Source organism: Phacochoerus africanus, chromosome 2, assembly GCF_016906955.1.
Source record: "Phacochoerus africanus isolate WHEZ1 chromosome 2, ROS_Pafr_v1, whole genome shotgun sequence".
NCBI lineage: Eukaryota > Metazoa > Chordata > Mammalia > Artiodactyla > Suidae > Phacochoerus > Phacochoerus africanus.
The window spans coordinates 73,319,377-73,337,661 of NC_062545.1; the positions used below are offsets into that span (position 1 = coordinate 73,319,377).

Below are 18,285 nucleotides of genomic sequence, written 5' to 3' on the forward strand. Positions count from 1 at the left end.
TTACCAGTTTACATCATACAAACAAGTGTGCTCAACCTATTCTTTACTCAATCTACACAGAACTGATCAGCCTCCATTTCCCACATGTCTATTTCTTAGACAATGGACCTCTAACTTACCACACCTACCACTTTGCTTCTGAACTGGTACCTGGTTGGTTTTGTGATTCTTGAAGGCCAGACAGGGGCCATAACACCAATTGGGTAATACACCAAGTGGCCAGCTACAACAGCAGTGTCACCTGAGATAGGAATGAATTAACAGTCCCTAGACATTTCAGTGCATTTTGTTATATCAACAATTGCCTTGCATTCTGTCCCTGCTGGGAGGTATCTGAAAGGGCTGGGAAAAGAGATGAGTTATTGCTGGCTGTCTTTCAGGTTAAATAATACCTTAACATGATGGCTCTCCCTGTGTGGGTCCCACATATTACTGGCTTATGTTAGACAAAAACTGAGGCAGAGGCTGGAAGTAGAAAGCTGAGATCTATTAAACCCGCACTGCTTTATTCTAATGTAATTGTCAGTAATAATTCTCTGCTAAAAAAAAATCCAGGACAAATGCTAAGTCAGATAGGATTCTGGGACAGGAGACTGAGAGAAGACTGTCCTTGGTGCTCAGGATTCACAATGACTTGACCTTCAATGGAGGACATCTGCCCTTCTTTGCCCTTCCTCATCCTTCCTTCCTTCTGACTGATGTGAAGACGTGATGGCAACTCTCTCAGGCCATGAGGTAGTAAGATAGGAATGGCAGAGCAGTGAGATAGAAGGAGCCTGGGGTTCCTGACTTTAGAATCTCCATACCAACCTTGTATTGCCTACTTCTGGATAATAAAAATTTGCAAAAAATGAGAAAAATAAACTCCTATCTTGTTTTTTGCCCACTGTTATTTTATAGTCACACCTAATCCTAACTGATAAATTAAGACTACCTCTTCAATCTTTCTTACAATCTTTCTAGAAAGTAGCTTGGCAATATGTATCAGGAATACTAAAAATGTTTAAACCCTCTGAACCAATTCTAGGTATTTATCTTAAAGAAATAATCTGGAATGGGGAAAAACTGATGTGTAAAGATATTTCCTGCAGATCTATTTATGACAGTAAAAAATCAGAAGCAACCTAAATGTCCAAAATAAGGAACTTGTTAAGTAAAAGAATATTACACCTAAATAACTAAATACTGTATAAGCATTGGAAATTTTATTAAAAAAAGTTAACATGGGAAAATACCCAGATCATATATGCAATGGGAGAAAATAGGCAGGATTTTTAAAAAAACTTGTACATGTAAGTTTTCACTTATGTTACCCCCAAATCCACATAATTCATATATGAAGGTCTGAATAAATAAACAAAAAGACTGATAGGAAATATATGAAAATATTAACCAACAGTGATTACCTTTGGATGGTGAAATTATAGGTAATATTTATTTATATCATCTTTGAATATTTAACCTACAATCCTATAATAAATAATTCCATCTATAATCATTAAAAAAAGAAATTAATTTCAAAACTCTTTACCAGCATTTACCAGTTTTAACTGGTATCATTACTGCCATTATCATCGTGATCATTATTATCACCACAATATTACCGAGCATCTATGTGTGGGGAGTTGGGGCAGCAGGGTGTCCAGACCTCTGCGGCTCTTGCGGTCAACCCAGAGCTACCTAAAGGCCATCCAGACATAGCAAACCCTGCCCAGTTTTACCTTGGTGTTCTGTAGCAGAGCTAGTCCATTGCAGGCATTTGCTAGAAGAAAGTCTCCACTCAGGACAGCTATTTTATTTCCAAATTGCATGTCTTTCAGTGGCCCATCAGAAGATTGCAATTCATTTAAATTTACTATTCCACGATGTACAAGGAGAGCAGTATGGATAAGTTCTGTGATCTCTGCCAAACTTCTTTGACTAAAACATAAAGGTAAGACTTTAGTGTAATGAATACCATCTTATCACTAATGTCAGACTTCAGTTTTCAACAATACAATGTTTCACAGATCAGTCTCTTTTTAGGTTATTCCTTTTTGGTGAAGATTCTTTCTGTTGAAATATAACTGACATAACATTATATTAGTTTCAGGTGTACAATATAATGATTCAGTATTTGTGCATACAACTGACTCTTGAACATGCGTTTGAACTGTGCAAGTCCACTTATATGAGGGTTTTTTCAATAAAAACTGAAGTGCTACACAATCTGAGTTTGGTAGAATCTGCAGATGTGGAACGACAGATACGGACAACCAACCACGAGCCTCGAGCTTCCTCAGATTTTGGTATCTGAAGTGGGTCCAGAACCAATCCTCCCCAGATTCCAAGGGAGGGCTGGATTGTGAGATGATCATCATACAGTAAGCCTAGTTAACACCTGTTACCACACAGTCACAAATGTTTTCTCTTGTAATGAGAACTTTTAAGATCTACTCTCTTAGCAACTTTCAAATATACAATACAGTAACATTAATCACAGTCACTATTTATACATTATATCTCCAGTACATTAGATCCTCACACTGGCCTTCTTTTTTACATAACTAGAAATTTGAATCTTTTGACTACTTTCACCTATTTTATCTACTTCCCCCCCCCCATCTCTGGTGACCACCAATCTGTTCTCTGTATCTGAGTACAGTTTTTGGTTTTGTTTTGTTTCTCAGATTCCACATATAAGTGAAATCGTAGTGTATTTGTCTTTCTATGATTTATTTCATTTAGCATTTTGGAGTTTTGTGGTTTGATTTTTTTGATGGTTTCCAATGCGCTTTATTTCTTCAATCATGCCACATTTTAATGGGTACACAGTGCTTTTACTTGGCATCAGTTACAAGTTGGTTTTGAAGCAATTCAGTATTACACCAGCTGGATGATTACTGATTTCTCCATTCTTTTGGGGTTACTCTGCCAACAGAGGACAGGTTCCATTATATTCTAATTTGTGTCGCTGCCTATGCCCATATAGCAACACAGAAAGTGGCTCCACTAGCATTACTATATTTGTCATGGAAATCAGGTGTACATTTCTCGTATTTCTTCCTTGCTGTTGTTAACTGACTACTTCGAACTCAGGGAAACATGCTCAAGACAGACCTGTGGCAACCGCAGCTGCTGGTCTGGTGTAACTTAATATCAGGTACCCTTGCAAAGAGACTTGAATGCAGTTTTTAATAGAGGCCTTTCCACTGAGTAGTTTGGGATTTATAAGCAGATCCTGACACCTCCCTTCTCTCTACCATTCCCACTGTCTACACCACAAGTCACCAGGATTTCCCAGAGAGAAGCTGGCCAGTAAGGGCCACCCTCCATAGTTCCATTTAGATGCTTTGTTCTCAGTATAACTTTGTTCTCCATAACATTAGGATTTCTGAGAATCCTTACCAGTATCTAACAAACTCCAATTTAAGTGGGAATATAATCTGTGCCAGACATTAGGCTAATAAGCACTTTTATACATTATCTCTTTTAATTCTAAATGCAAAGCTGTGGGATTTACAGAGATGAATAAAATGTGGTCCGTTCCTTTTCTTATTGAGAAATTGACAGAAAACATTTTAAAAAAGAGGGCTAATATTTAAAACTTTGCTTTAAACTGGTGACTAAACAAAAGGAATAAAAATGTATTTTATTAGTATACTGCTAATATATTCTAGTTTACAAAAATGTTCGTTGTAAAAATCTATACTGTTACATTTCACAAAAATTACACAATGAGATTATGAGCAGGTATAAAGCTCACGGAAGGTTAAGCACTGGATAAATTTCTCATGTAGTTCAGCTTATGAACGAAAGTAATAACGAGGCAACAGACATTGTAAGGGTTCTGAATCGCCCTAAGGATGAAAATGGTGAATGACTGGGAGCTTTTAATAAAGACATCTATAATCATAAAGCTGCATTCATTAAACAAATAGCAATCTTTAAATGCCACATAGCCAGAAACAACAAAAACAATGGTGGTAATAAAAGTGAAAAACTGTAATTTGTACAGTACCTACTATTTACAATGACTTTCATTTGTATTATCTCTACTTGTGATTCTAATTACAGGAGATCTGGGAGGTTAAATACCTGGTCAGAACATTCAGTTTATAAAGGACAAAGCTGAAACTCAGAGCCACCTTGTCATAGTGACCAATGATAATTGAAAGTGCTTATTTACCCAATGACTAGTAAATGGGGGGGGGGGCAGAGTTACCAATGTTACCAAGACTAGGATATGTCCACCACTAACTTGTCTAATTTTCATTCTTAGTTCTAAGCACTACAAAGAGCATTTTGCTAGGATAAAGTATATTATGACTGGACTTACTTAACTCTTTCTGTCATTAGTAGCTGGGGAAAGTAACCAAGTTGTTTCCGAATCACTTGGTTAGAACCAAATCAAGTGATTTAGCTCAATCAGGAATCTGGATAAGTTCTACCTCTGCCTATAACAGACGGTTCATGGGCAAATCCCTAAAGTCTTAGGCCCTTGGTCTTCTCATCACTGAAAGGAGGGGAACTGAAGAAAACAGTCTCTTTCATTCTAAGATTCAAGGATTTCCGTCCTAAAGTTTCAGATTCAGTCCTAAAATAACATCTGGGATTTTAAAAAGTTACCTAGACTGGTAGTTAATAGTTAAAAAGAGACAAAATTATTACTGGTGCCTACTTTTCTATAAGAAACAGAAATGAACTGACTGGTCATCTTGAAATCTGTTCTGCAATTCCACTATCTAGTCCTATCCTCTCAACTTCTAAGATTTTTATCATTAGATAAACAACAGACCACATTAATCAAGAGTTAATTTAGACTATAGCAGGGAAGCAGAGACAATATGAAAGAATCTGGAAATTTTTTCCTCTCATTATCTTACTCCTATTTTAGCCACCCAAGGCAATTTTGTAAACTTTTAACATACTGGATTTTAAAAATTATCTTACATAAAAGTCTTCATGCAATCTTATGTACACATATTTTAGTACTCTTTTTCATGCTAAATCTTGATTGGAAAAGAGTTACAAATGAATAGTTTACGTTAAGTAATCAGAATAATTACCACATTGAATGTAACCCTGAGGATTAATTGATGTTTTTACAAGAATTTTCAGGAAATTACTTTCTTTCAATTATATGTTAAACAACTTAATCTGCTTTGTCCCATATTCTTCCAATATTTCTCCAAATTTTTTAGCATCCCAAGCTTTGGAAAAATAAGGATGGCAGACATTGCTAGTTACCCATCCACTCTCTCTGTCCTCCTACTGTTAACATTTGGTCGTGTGTGGAGTGACAATGCCTCATTTAAAAATATTCACCTCCCCAAGATCCCCTGAGCTAGAGGGGATCCATGTAGCACAGTCTGGCCAATGAATGTAAGTAGAAGCACCTTAGGTAGAGTTTCTGAGAAATCTAGTTCCTGAGATAAGGGGAGAGATTCAGATAGCATGAACCTTTGGCATTTTGAGCTTGCCTTCTCCTCTGTCTGGGACATGGCCCAGGTGTCTAGGAGCACAGCAGAGACTTAAGGATCCTAAAGAGGGCCCCCAAGCTAAGGATGGTAGAGCAAGAAGAAATGAGAAGCCTGGGCCCCTGATAATTCCTCTCACAGCTGCACCAGCTCTGATGTGCCCATCTCTGTTATCTGAGATAAATAAACACTGCATTCCTTTAAGCTACTGTTTGTTGGAGTCACATAAACTCCTGAAAGATATGGTCAATAAAAACTATACTACAGAAATGGTGAAGACATTTTACATTCTTATTTCTCCACTCTGGAGGTCCATCTGTATATATGCGCTACACTTTTGCTGTTAGAGAGTGAATGATAAATATATTTTTGGTCTAAATAATTTTTAAGAATCAGTCCATGTGTTACTTCTGTGAAGTCTTCCCTCACTTCTGCCAAGTTAACCCCTTCTGGGCTTGAGAGCCTTTGAACACAGCTCAGTCATTTACTGTACTATGTTGTAATCCTTTCTTCAGCTGTCTTTCATCTGCTGCCCTTCTCCCTCACTACACTGTAAATGACACTATCCTACTTCCTGGGGCTCCCTATAAATATCTGTTAAATAAATAGCTCTTTACTTAGCAGTCAATTTGAAAAAGTAGGAGAGATAGCTGTCACTCTTAGTTTCAAAAGATAAGGAATGATATAAACTAAAAAGTCACGTTTATAGAATCAGAGTTGGAAGTGACCCCATAGGTCAATTAACCTCAATTAGCCCCTTCCAGGGATAAGTAATAACAAATTACACAGGAGCCAGGTTTGCTGATGAATAGTTTTAATTATCAGAAATTATTCCTTATATTAACTTGAACTCTCTTGAAATTTTTACATGTTTAAGTTGGTGTTAAAATAATAGAAGGGTCAGTTGTGTTTCACCACACAGGCAAAGGAGATAAAAGACAATGGAGTCTTCTTTGGCTTTCTTTTTCTTTTACCCTTTTTCTTCTTCCTTCCTTGCTTTTCTTCTTTCTGAGAGGTTTATAATACAAAATATTCCACTTATAAGTAACAAATACACGCACTTTGTCTTTTTTTTTTTCTGTCATTTCTAGGGCCGCACCTGTAGCATATGGAGATTCCCAGGCTAGGGGTCTAAACGGAGCTGTAGCCACCAGCCTATGCCACAGCCACAGCAACTCAGGATCCAAGCTGCATCTGCAATCTACACCACAGCTCACAGCAACGCCGGACCCTTAACCCACTGAGCGAGGCCAGGGATCGAACCTTCAACCTCATGGTTCCTAGTCGGATTCGTTAACCACTGAGCCGCAATGGAACTCAGTGTCATTTTTAACAGTTTTTAAAGATGCAGTTTTTTGAAAAAAAACTTTATTTTGGTAATTTTCAAAAATAAGAAACAAAAGTAGAAAATACAGCATAAAGAAACTCCGTGGACCCTAATCTTGTTTTAGCTACACCTCTCACTCTCCCTCCAGGTTTTTTTTTTTCCCCTTCCAGATTATTTTGAAACAAATGCCAGTTATCACATCATCTCATCTGAAAATACTTGAAATAGCCCATTTTTTAAAATGCCTTATAGTGGTAAGGGCTCCCACTTACTAAATTAATTACTCTGAGCCAGTTAGTTAGTATCCTGAGCAACTTTACATAAAATCATTTTGCAAGTGTAATAACTCAATTAACAGATTAATAAATCAAGTGATGTAAAACAGCAGCTCTCTGAGGTAAGCATTATTATCTCTACTGTACAGAAGGAAGCTAAGTGGACAGAATATGTAACTTGCTCAGGTTCACATAGCTGGTAAATTGCACAGCTGGATTCAAGTTCAGGGCTCTCTGACTCTAAAGCCCCAAACACAAAATGTACAAAATTCAGGGTGTTTCTCAAAGTATTTAAAATAGTAGGAAGAGTTATTTATCTAAAATCATTTTATTTTGAGTTATTTATTTAAAATCATTTTATTTGAATATTAAAACATTTTTAAGTTGGAAATTTGACTCATGTTCATCTAAAAATAAATCTGAAGATTACAAAGAAAACTTTGCAAGAGTGCTATCATTGTAGATTTTAAAACTTATTGTGAAGCTATTGCAATTTTTTAAGGTATAGTAATATCATGGGAACCAATAGATTAGTGGAACAAAATCCAGAAAGAGAGCCAAATATATTTGGAAAATTATTTATGGTAAAGATAACATTTCAAATTGTTAGGGAAAGATGGATTATTCTTACAAAAAAATGCTGGAGCAAAGAGATACAGATTAAGGGAAAAAAATAAACTTAAATCCCTATCTTACACCTTGCAATTTTAATAGATTAAAATATATTTAGATGGATCAAATATCTAAATGAGAAAAAAAAACCCATAACTTTAAGAAAACACTCTTATGACCTTGGGGTGAGAAAGCCTTGCAAAATAAAATAGGAAGTCAGCAAGTCATAAAGAAAATAAGGGATAAAATTGGGTAGATAAAATAACATATACAAAAATGTTTACATAGTAAAATGTAGACTGAGGCAACTACAGACTTGAAATAATATATTTGCAACACATACAATAGATAGAAGAATCTACTCAAAATGTGTGGAGATTGGACAAGACATTAAGATAAAAAAAGACAAACAGCTTAAGAGCAAAATGGGAAAGGATATGAAAAAATAATTGCAGAAGAAACACAAACGACCAAAAACTATATGAAATGATGTTCAACCTCATTACTAATTTGGAAAAGGAGTATTATAACAAAAATGAGATAATATTTTTAGTCCACTAGTTTTGCAAAAAATGAAAAAGATCAGAAATGAGGCAGGCAGAAAGGTGAAGAAACCATGAGGTCCATCACTTCACTCCTTTGCTTGAAACCCTCCAGTGGCTCCCATCTCAGTCAGGGTAAAAGCCACTGTCCCAACAAAGGATTCCAAGGCCCCACACAATCTGCCCTTTTACCTCTCTGACTTCACTTGCTGCTCTCTTTGTCCCTGCTCTCCCTTCTCTAGCTACATTAGTGTCATTGGTGTTTCCTGAACATACCAAGCCTGTTTCTCCCACAGGACCTTTGCCCCTTCTTCTGTCTGGACTGATCTTCCTTTACGTATTTGCAAGGCTAGTCATTTGCTTCCTTCAAGTCCCTACAAGGTGCACCTGATCAGTAAGGTCTTCTCTGACTACTCCACTTACAATAGCGGAGGTTCCCGTTGTGGCTCAGGGGTAACAAATCCAACTAGTATCCAAGAAGATGCAGGTTCGATCCCTGGCCTCACTCAGTGGTTTAAGGATCCGGTGTTGCCATGAACTATGGTGAAGGTTGCAGAGGAGGCTCGGATCCCGAGTTGCTGTAGCTGTGGTGTAGGCCAGCAGCTGTAGCTCTGATTCTACTCCTAGCCTGGGAACATCCATATGCTGAGGGTGTGGCCCTAAAAAGTAAAAAAAAAAAAAAAAAAAACCAAAAAGCAAAGAAACAAAAAAACAATAGCAACCTTCCTATCCAGCATGCCCTATCTCTACTTCCTGCTTTTTTTTCCCTCCATAGCACTTATTGTTATCTGACACACTAGTTACTTCGTGTGTCTGTTTGTCTCTCTATAGCCTCACAGAAAGAAAATGCCACCGCCTTCTGCAGCTCAATACCAAAAAAACCCAAACAACTCCATCAAAAAGTGGGCAGAAGATCTAAATAGACAGTTCTCCAAAGAAGACATACAGATGGCCCCAAAACACATGAAAAGATGTTCAACATCACTTTATTGTTAGAGAAATGCAAATCAAAACCACTATGAGGTACCACCTTACACCAGCCAGAATGGCCATCATCAAAGTCTACAAACAATAAGTCCTGGAGAGGGTGTGGCAAAAAAGGAACCCTAGTACACTGATGGTGGGATGGTAAATCGGTGCAACCACTGTGGAAAACAGTATGGAGATTTCTCAGAAGACTAAAAATAGAACTACCATTTGATCCAGCAATCCCACTCCTGGGCATCTATCCAGAGAAAACCACGACTCGCAAAGACACATGTACTCCAATGTTCATTGCAGCACTATATACAATAGCCAAGACATGGAAACAATCTAAATGTCCATCGACAGAGGAGTGGATCAAGAAGAAGGGTACATATACACAATGGAATATTACTCAGCCATTAAAAGGAAAGAAATAACGGCATTTGCGACAACATGGATGGACCTAGTAATTATCATGCTAAGTGAAGTCAGTCAGATAATGAGACACCAACATCAAATACTATCACTGACATGTGGAATCTGAAAAAAGGGCACAATGAACTTTGCAGTACAGATACTGACTCACAAACTTTGAAAAACTTATGGTTTCCAAATGAGACCAGTTGGGAGGTGGGGGATGCAGTGAGGATTTGGGATGGAAATGCTATAAAATTTGGTTGTGATGATTGTTGTATAACTAAAAATGTAATCAAATTCATTGAGAAAAAAATCATAAAATGCCACAAGAGCAAAGCATACAGAAAGTAGGGGGAAAAGCAGATTAAGAGCAAGAGAATTCCTAAAACACACTTCAGAAATACCAAAATATCAAAAATATCAGGGCATATGAGCAATAATAAAAAAGAAAAGTATAGGCTTTTAGAGACAGTTAAAAGAAACTTTCATGGTGATAACTTTAGTGTCAAATACTACTTTTTTTTTAAAGTAAGTAATCTAGGCCCAAAGTCCTAAGAGGTTCTTTCAGTTCACTGTAATAATTATAGAAACATAATGATTTTCCCATTTCATCATTTATTGTATTGATAACACAAGTGAAGCTGGAACTCTGAACTTTAGGTCTGCCATGACCACAGTATTCAAAACTAATGTTGTTTCATGCCTTCATTTGGAAATGAGAATTCTGATTTTAAAAACAGGGTACAGAAAAGTATTTGTGGGGCAGTGGGTTAAGGATCTGGCATTGTCACTGCAGCAGCTCAGGTCACTGCTATGGTGCAGGTTTGATCCCTGGCCCCGGAACTTCCACATGCTGTGGGTGCAGCCAAAAAAGCAAAACAAACAAAAAAGAGTACTGAACCCAGAATCTCAAAGCTATAAGCTATAGTAATATGACTTCCAAACAGAGATCAAGTCACAGGTTCAAGGCTAAAACACTGACAAGGCCTTACCTCCAGCTCTGACCATACTAACTAAGCCATCACTGAAACTACTGAGGGCTCAGTGTCTCTTTTAGGAGAGTTCACCTGACATTCTAAGTTAGAATACATAGAGGCAGAAAACAAAAATGTCTTTTGTTTCATTCAAAGAGATTAGATATGCAAGCAATGTTAGAATCTTGCCCTGCCGTGAAAACACAAGGTCTGATAGTGAGAGGGAAGAAAAGACAAAAATCCTTAAAGAGTACTTCAATGAGAACCTTTAAATGAAAGCAAAGGTCTCTTATACTCAGTACTGTCATTTTGATCTATTAGTAGTTTTGCAGAAATAGGATTTTTAAATCATTACTGCCCAACACAAATATTTATCTCTTGATTTATTTTCCAAAAAGAAAGCTTAGTATTTTTAAAAATTTTAAATATAATTACATATCTGTAAGGTGTACAACACGATATTTTAATAAAAAGATAGTGAAATGATTACTTTAGTCAAGGTAAGTAATTACATATCTGTCTCCTCACAGTGGTTTTGTTTTTTAAAAGGCAGCTCAGTACTGATGTGTTGTATAATTAGCTCCCTCCACACCTGCCAGCCAATCTACACAGAGGTGAGCTACCTTCAGTGGTGGTACTCATACTTAAGTGATATTGGGACTCGGCAAGGAGTCCCAACAGTTATTACTAGAAATTAGCCAACCAAAACAAAATTTGTAATAATTTTCTTTTTCTGCATGAACATAATAAAGTTCTGCCTAGTGATCAATTAATACTCCTATGAAACTAATAATGCATAACCAAGCCAGGTAACTTACTGCACTTAAGAGTATTTTAAGAAACATTATTTTGAAAACTAGACACAAGTTGACACTGTCAACACATAATTATCGTGCAGGTTGTGACGAGAGGTGGCTAACTAAGAATATCTGGATTCTGGGAAGAGTTTAAGTTGGGCTGTTTTCTGCCCTAGAAGCAAAGGGCAAGCCCAACTGGGCCTCCTTATCTAGGTCTCTCAAAGTACTTTTTGGTTTGGGCATCACAAAAGGGGTTAAAAATACTTGGGACTACCAAAAGAGCCTAACAAGACATCTGGGTGCTGCGGCTGTCACTGTCAGGGCAGCCCTTGGAGGGAATGCCCATATCAATTCAGTTTATCAGATGGACAGCTGATCAACATTAAACAGATTTGCTCTGGGCAGACTGAGCTGAGCTTCCTGACAGGAATTCTAATGAGAGCCCTCTGCACTCTACCACTGAGCTCTGCCATTTTTTACTGCTGCAGCTCCCTGGACATATGGGAATCCCTAGTGATGAGCACATAAAGCTGCCTCTAACTCAAGTGACGGCTCATTTCCCCCGGCTGAAGGCAGACATTAATATCCTGAGGAGATCAGACCCGCCTCTCTGACCCCCATCTACCGAAGCAAAACGACTGTCCTATTTCTTCATTTAATAAGCTTTTAATGAAGAGAAGCAAAACCCCTTCTCTGACTGCAGCACAGTTCTACATGAAAAGGTTATACAAATACATCTGATTCTGTGTCAAAGTTTCCAAAATGCCTGTCCCCCTCACCACTGGAGTGTAGATTCTGTCACTTGCTCTCCCACATTGCTCATTCTTTCTGCTGCAGAAAAGGAGTTTGGTTCTCTGCTCTGATAATTATGAGCCGTCTCTACACCATGGCAGGTGGAGGATTAAAGAACTGATTACAAAGAGCATGCTGGTGTTTCCATTTTCATTACAAACCTCCCTTTTCAAAGGTTTATCATTTAGCTATGAAAAGTGCTTCAGGCTCAACCAGACTGGGAGAAATGACAGTCCAGTGACAACCCAGATAGTACACCAGAAAATGCTTCAGAGCTACATTAGATATGAGAAAGCTAAAAATAGTTGGTGATTAGAGTTGGCATACATACTTTGGTTTGGGAGGGATAAAAGGAAGAATGTGAGATGGTAATAAATGAAAAAAGCAGATTTTTACCTGTGAATCTTGGAGAGTGTTTAAAAAAAAATAAGAGGAACTGGAATCATTACTGAAGTTTAGTGCTAGGCCCATTGCCTGCTGCCAGGGCTCCATGAGTTCTCAATTGTTCACGAGAGGCTGTTGTTTGAGTTTTCTCTTCTTTCGAAAGCGAGTAGGGGTTAGGAGAAATGTGAAGGCTGCATGTTAAATGGGGCACAGGAAGCACTGCAGGAGGGAAATGTCATTCGGCAAAGACCTCTCCAACTGAGTAACAGGAGGCAATGGTGTCTGAAAAGGGAAGCTTGGCAGGCTTCATTTAGACCATAAAATGGTGAAGGTAAGGTGAGTGTAAAAAGGGCAAAGATTTGTCTCCTTTGAGAAAAAGTGCAGGGTGGAGGCTATACAGTGCTTTCCTTTAAACTGCATTGCTTACACTTGCTAACTAATCAACGTAGGCATATAGAGTCTCAGAACCTAACTGGTCCCCAAAATACTTCGTGTATAAAAGTAGAGTGGTTCCGCACATTTAAACTATAGACAATAAAAGCCATGGTCAGGTACTCAGTGTATAGGTTAATGCACAATTCATAACCTACTACATCCCAGATGTTATGATTTTTTTCTTATAGCACCTCCTTTAATCTTCACCAAGTTTAGTTATTAACCTTATTTTGTAGATAAATAGACTTCCACAGGGGAAAGAAATGTTAGGGACCTCTACAAGAAATATTACATGAGAGGGAAAGACAAACATTAAACGAAAGATTTAAAATCAAACGCCATTTCCAAATACCTCTTTAAACAATCAGATCCTACAAAATTCTCTTGTTACCAAGCATAAAACTATTTTCAGACCACAGATATGGCTATACAAATTTTAATAGGATCACTGAAGGTGTTTTATCTTATTTAAAAAAATAGTTTCATCAAGATAAAATTTATCATAAAATTCACCAATTTGTAAGTGTACAATTAAATGAATTTTTGTATTTACATATTTGTGCAACCACCACTACAACCTAATTTTAGAACATTTCCATCACTCTAAAAAATAAACCCTATGTTCATTTCGAGTCATTCCTTATTTAGGCTATTTGTCTTGATTTTCACATGTACTTGGAAATTTTAATGAAATTAATTATAAAGAGAAATAATATAAAATGGAAATGTCAATATACTTTTACTGAAAAAATATTACAATCTGTGACAAAGAGTAAAATGTTCACATGATATAATGTTCTTTGAAGCCAAATATAAATGACAGATCTATTGGATGTCCTGAAAGTAGTATGTGTTTTTTAAAAAAACTGACCATAAAGTATCTCAAACAACGTAAGCAAAAGTGGTATCCATATAGAACTTTCAAGCAAATTAACTTTGAAAAGCAAATGTATATAGCTTGTTTATTCACCAAAAAATGAATAAACCTTATTACTTTATAATCACACCTCACAAAACTCTTTTAAGTTTCACATTTCTTCTTTAGTGTGTTTTTGTTTACATCCAAAGAAACAACAGAAATGTTGAAAAGGCTGCCACAGGAAAACTGCAAAGAAAGGAATAAAACATACATACAAAGTAATGAAAGTCTATGAATCACAATTTAGAAGTTGTAATAAGCTATCTCCACTCATTTTTTTCAAATTTTATCACTTTTATTTAATTCCAATTATGGATTCAATGTATATATTCACTGGGATGAAAATCCATGACTACTGATTTCAAGCGAAATAAGTGTGCCATCCAGATTTATGCAGCCAGACTGCCTAGATTTGTATCCCAGCTCTGCCGCTCGTTAGCTGTGTGATCTTGAACAATTTGCTTAACCACTCTCAGTGCCTAGTCTTTTCTGTAAAATGGAGATAACAACATATGTCAGTGTTGTGGGGGTCAAACGACTATAACATATACTTCTTCTATCACATAGGAAGTACTCAATAAACATAAAATATTACTGTTTTTAAATCAATTCACCCTTCTACTTAAATAAATCTTGAAACTTTCTATACCAATTATCTGGTTAGTATAGGTCAGGAGTGAGTGACCTACAGCAAGACCTGAAGCTGTGGCAACAAGAAGTCATCTGTTATACTTCCGCAGGCCTTCTTCCACGGGCATCGTAGGCTTGGGGAAGACCACAGAGTCCACTGGACTTCAGGATGCCTCTCTTGGTGATGGGCAATCCTCTCTCATCCAATTCCTACTTCTATCCCTGTCTAGCCCTTAAAGCTCACCTATGAATCTGCAAAAAACACATCTATATTACAGATGAGGAACTGGCAGATTGAAAACGTCTACTGAATCACTTAAAAAGTCCCGTGGGTTGTGGCTATTAGAACTAAAATCCAAGTGTCCTAACTCCATCCAGTGTTTTTTCTTCTATACTCAACAAGTTTGTTTCATGAGTAAAGAAAATACCTTTTTTTTTTTTTTTTCATATTGATACCTCACCTTCCTGAAAAGAAAACCGCTAAAGATTTCAAGAAATCTCAATGGTTGGGCCCGGTACAACTCAAGAAAGGTGGTAAACTTGATTTCTGACTTCCTCTCTTCCTACAGGAAGTGATCATCTTCCACCTCAAGTATCTACTGCCTTCTTGTTCTCATCTTGCCTTCCCATATCAGAACCTTTGGGAATAATCACGAGTCATTTATACTTTATGATGAATTAAGTTTATCAAAACGGTGAGTTTTGTTATCAGAAAGCTGTGGTTTTAAATCCTGGCTTCATTTCCTATGAGCTGCAAAACCTTAACAAGTTATTTTATCCCCCTGAAGTCTTGGCTTCCTCTTATTTGAAAATAGGCCGAACGACAAGTATTTCATAGGACTTTTGTAAGGAGGGACTAAACTTCACTCATTAAGCAAGCAGTAAAGATTTATGGAATACCAACTATTTGCTGGGTAGCAGACAAGGCCTTTTCCTAATTACACTGATTGAGTAAAGGGGTAGACAAATAATGAATGTCATTTCTTTTTTCCATCTTTGCAAAATGGGACTAGTTCCTTAGTTTTATTTTTTCATCTAAGAAACATCTAGTAAGTTCTTGTTACATGGCAGGTACTACCCAGGGCACAAGGAATACAAAGTAAGCTAAAACATGGTTCCAAAAACCTATAGTATAGTGGGAAGTGGCTTAACGTTATTCTTGGTTCTTTCTAAGCCAAACACCAAATTTAGGACTCTGAATAACAAGGACATTGGGAGTTCCTGTCATGGCGCAGTGGTTAACGAATCCGACTAGGAACCATGAGGTTGCGGGTTCGATCCTTGGCCTTGCTCAGTGGGTTAAGGATCTGGCATTGCTGTGAGCTGTGGTGTAGATTGCAGATGCAGCTTGGATCCTGCGTTGCTGTGGCCCTAGTTTAGGCTGGCGGCTGCAGTTCCGATTAGACCCCTAGCCTGGGAACCTCCATACACCGCAGGAATGGCCCTAGAAAAGACAAAAACAAACAAACAAACAAACAAACAAAAAACCCAAGGACATTGGATGCCCATCATTTAATTCTGCTGCCTCAGATACAGATGTAGAAAACGAGGTTCAGAGATTCTAAAACTACTGTGTTCAAGGCCATACAGGTAGTTTATCCATTATATCTATAAGTATCAATGCAGTTACCCATTGTAGCTATAAGTACAACCCTTATCCTCTGATCTTTTCTATATATAATGCTACCCCAAGAAGTAGAGAAAAACAAAATAAATTCAGGTATCACAGAATAATCTTTTTGTTTGTTTGTTTGTTTTGCTTTTTAGGGCCACATCTGCAGCAAATGGAAGTTCCCAGGCTAGGGGTCAAATCAGAGCTGCAGCTGCTGGCCTACATCACAGCCACAGCAATGCCAGATCCAAGCCATGTCTGCAACCTACACCACAGCTCCCAGCAATGCCAGATTCTTAGCCCACTGAGCAAGGCCAAGAATAGAACCTGCATCCTTATGGATGTTAGTTGGGTTCACTTCCACTAAGCCACAATGGAAACTCCAGAATAATCATTCTTTTATTATGCTGGAAAGTATATGTCTCAGAAATTATAACTTATTCGTAGTCTTTGAGATATGTATATGGTATGCAGACAATGTCCAAAAATTGTTAAAAATTGAACTAGTATTTGCCAATCTTAAAAATCAATTAATTTTGATTACACGGTATAATCAGAGAGGATGACAGATGAATTTTATAATACAATTTGTAAATTATTTTCTTTTTATGCACAATAAACAGAAATAGAGACATCTGAAAATAGCTCCTGATCATCTCAGAAAATACATGAACTTTATAAAATATGTTAAGTTTGCAAATTTTGGCTTCAAGCCCCCAAAAGTTCTTGGCATAAGCATCTGTTTCTTACAGAGACTTTTAAGGCCACATTACTTAGGTTACACCTTCTTCTTCCCCGCCCCCCAAGTTATCTTTCTCTTTTCCTGTGTCTAATCATGATTTCTCACCTTAGTCTTCTGGATCTACAGTGCTCACCTCTATTTCTGGAAAGGCAAAATATGTGCCTTATTAAAATGGGCACATATTTTAAGAACATACCTCTTAACCAAACAATTAATGTCACTTAAAAGGATGGCCAAACATGCACAGGGTTCCGCCAACCTTGCATTTTGTGAGCTCCTGTGATGTGCCGGGCAGTGCGCTTGGTGCTGCCTTTACCCACAAACACACTGGAGCTTAATGCCTGGCAGGGACAAAAAAACAAATACAGAGAAACAGAGACATCTGAAAACGTCCCTTGTTTACCTCAGAAAATACATTAACTTTGCGAAGGGATAAAATTATACATTCCAATCAGCAAACATTCATTCATGCTTTCAACTGAAATACCAAGGCAGCATTTTTAAAAGTCTGAATTCAAAGAATTAAATGGCGAACTTCAAGCTCATCTAATATACGTCCAACTCATAGACAGTTCTACTCCATAAGACTTTTTAGTAAGCAGGCAGTTGAGAATGTGGCTGCCTACATTTACTGTGCTTACTCTGACCAAACTCTGCAATGTCTAATTTTCCAAGTAATCTGATCTTTTTCCACTTCTTGTGGGTTTTATACTGCCTTTCATGTCTTTATACATTTCCACATTTAATCATCTTGGCACTCTGCTGCCATTATTGTCTTCCCTATGCACTGGTCTAATTAATTCTTATGTCCGCAGCATGGTTTCCTTAAAGGAAACCAGCTTCCTTTCACCACTATGCATTCTTAGACACTCTTCTAATCAAGTTCAATCACTTAAAAAGAGTAATCTAAGCCTAGAGTAATAATTTTAAAAATACTGATGACTCTTCTCTTTATAAATGTGTCTGTAAGTTTTAAAAATAAGAAGGCTTAGCGTTCCCTGGTGGTCTAGTGGGTTAAGGATCTGGTGTTGTCATTGCTGTGGTTTGGGTTCAATCCCTGCTCAAGAAAATCTGCCTGTGCCGGCGCAGCCTGAATAAACAAACAAATAAATAAAAATAAGAAAGCTGGAGTTCTCGTTGTGGTGCAGTGGAAATGAATCTGACTAAGAACCATGAGGTTAAGGGTTTGATCCCTGGCCTCACTTAGTGGTTTAAAACTTTAGCATTGCCGTGAACTGTGGTGTAGGTCACAGATGCGGCTCGGACCTGATGTTGCTATGACTGTGATGTAGGCCGGCAGCTGTAGCTCCGATTAGACCCCTAGCCTGGGAACCTCCATGTGCTGTGGGTACAGCCCTAAAAAGAAAAAATCTTCCTAAAAGTTGATTATACCAATTTGGAA

The 18,285-nt window shown here is 37.5% G+C and overlaps 1 protein-coding gene across 1 annotated transcript in view; it reads right to left on the reverse strand.

Annotated features, from left to right (window-relative positions):
• Positions 1–18,285, reverse strand: part of PDSS2 (decaprenyl diphosphate synthase subunit 2) — a 259,758-nt gene that overhangs the window by 105,177 nt on the left and 136,296 nt on the right. The window contains exon 3 of the mRNA XM_047761927.1: positions 1,722–1,920. Within this exon, the coding sequence (XP_047617883.1) occupies positions 1,722–1,920 (199 nt within the window). The remainder of the gene's footprint in view (positions 1–1,721; positions 1,921–18,285) is intronic.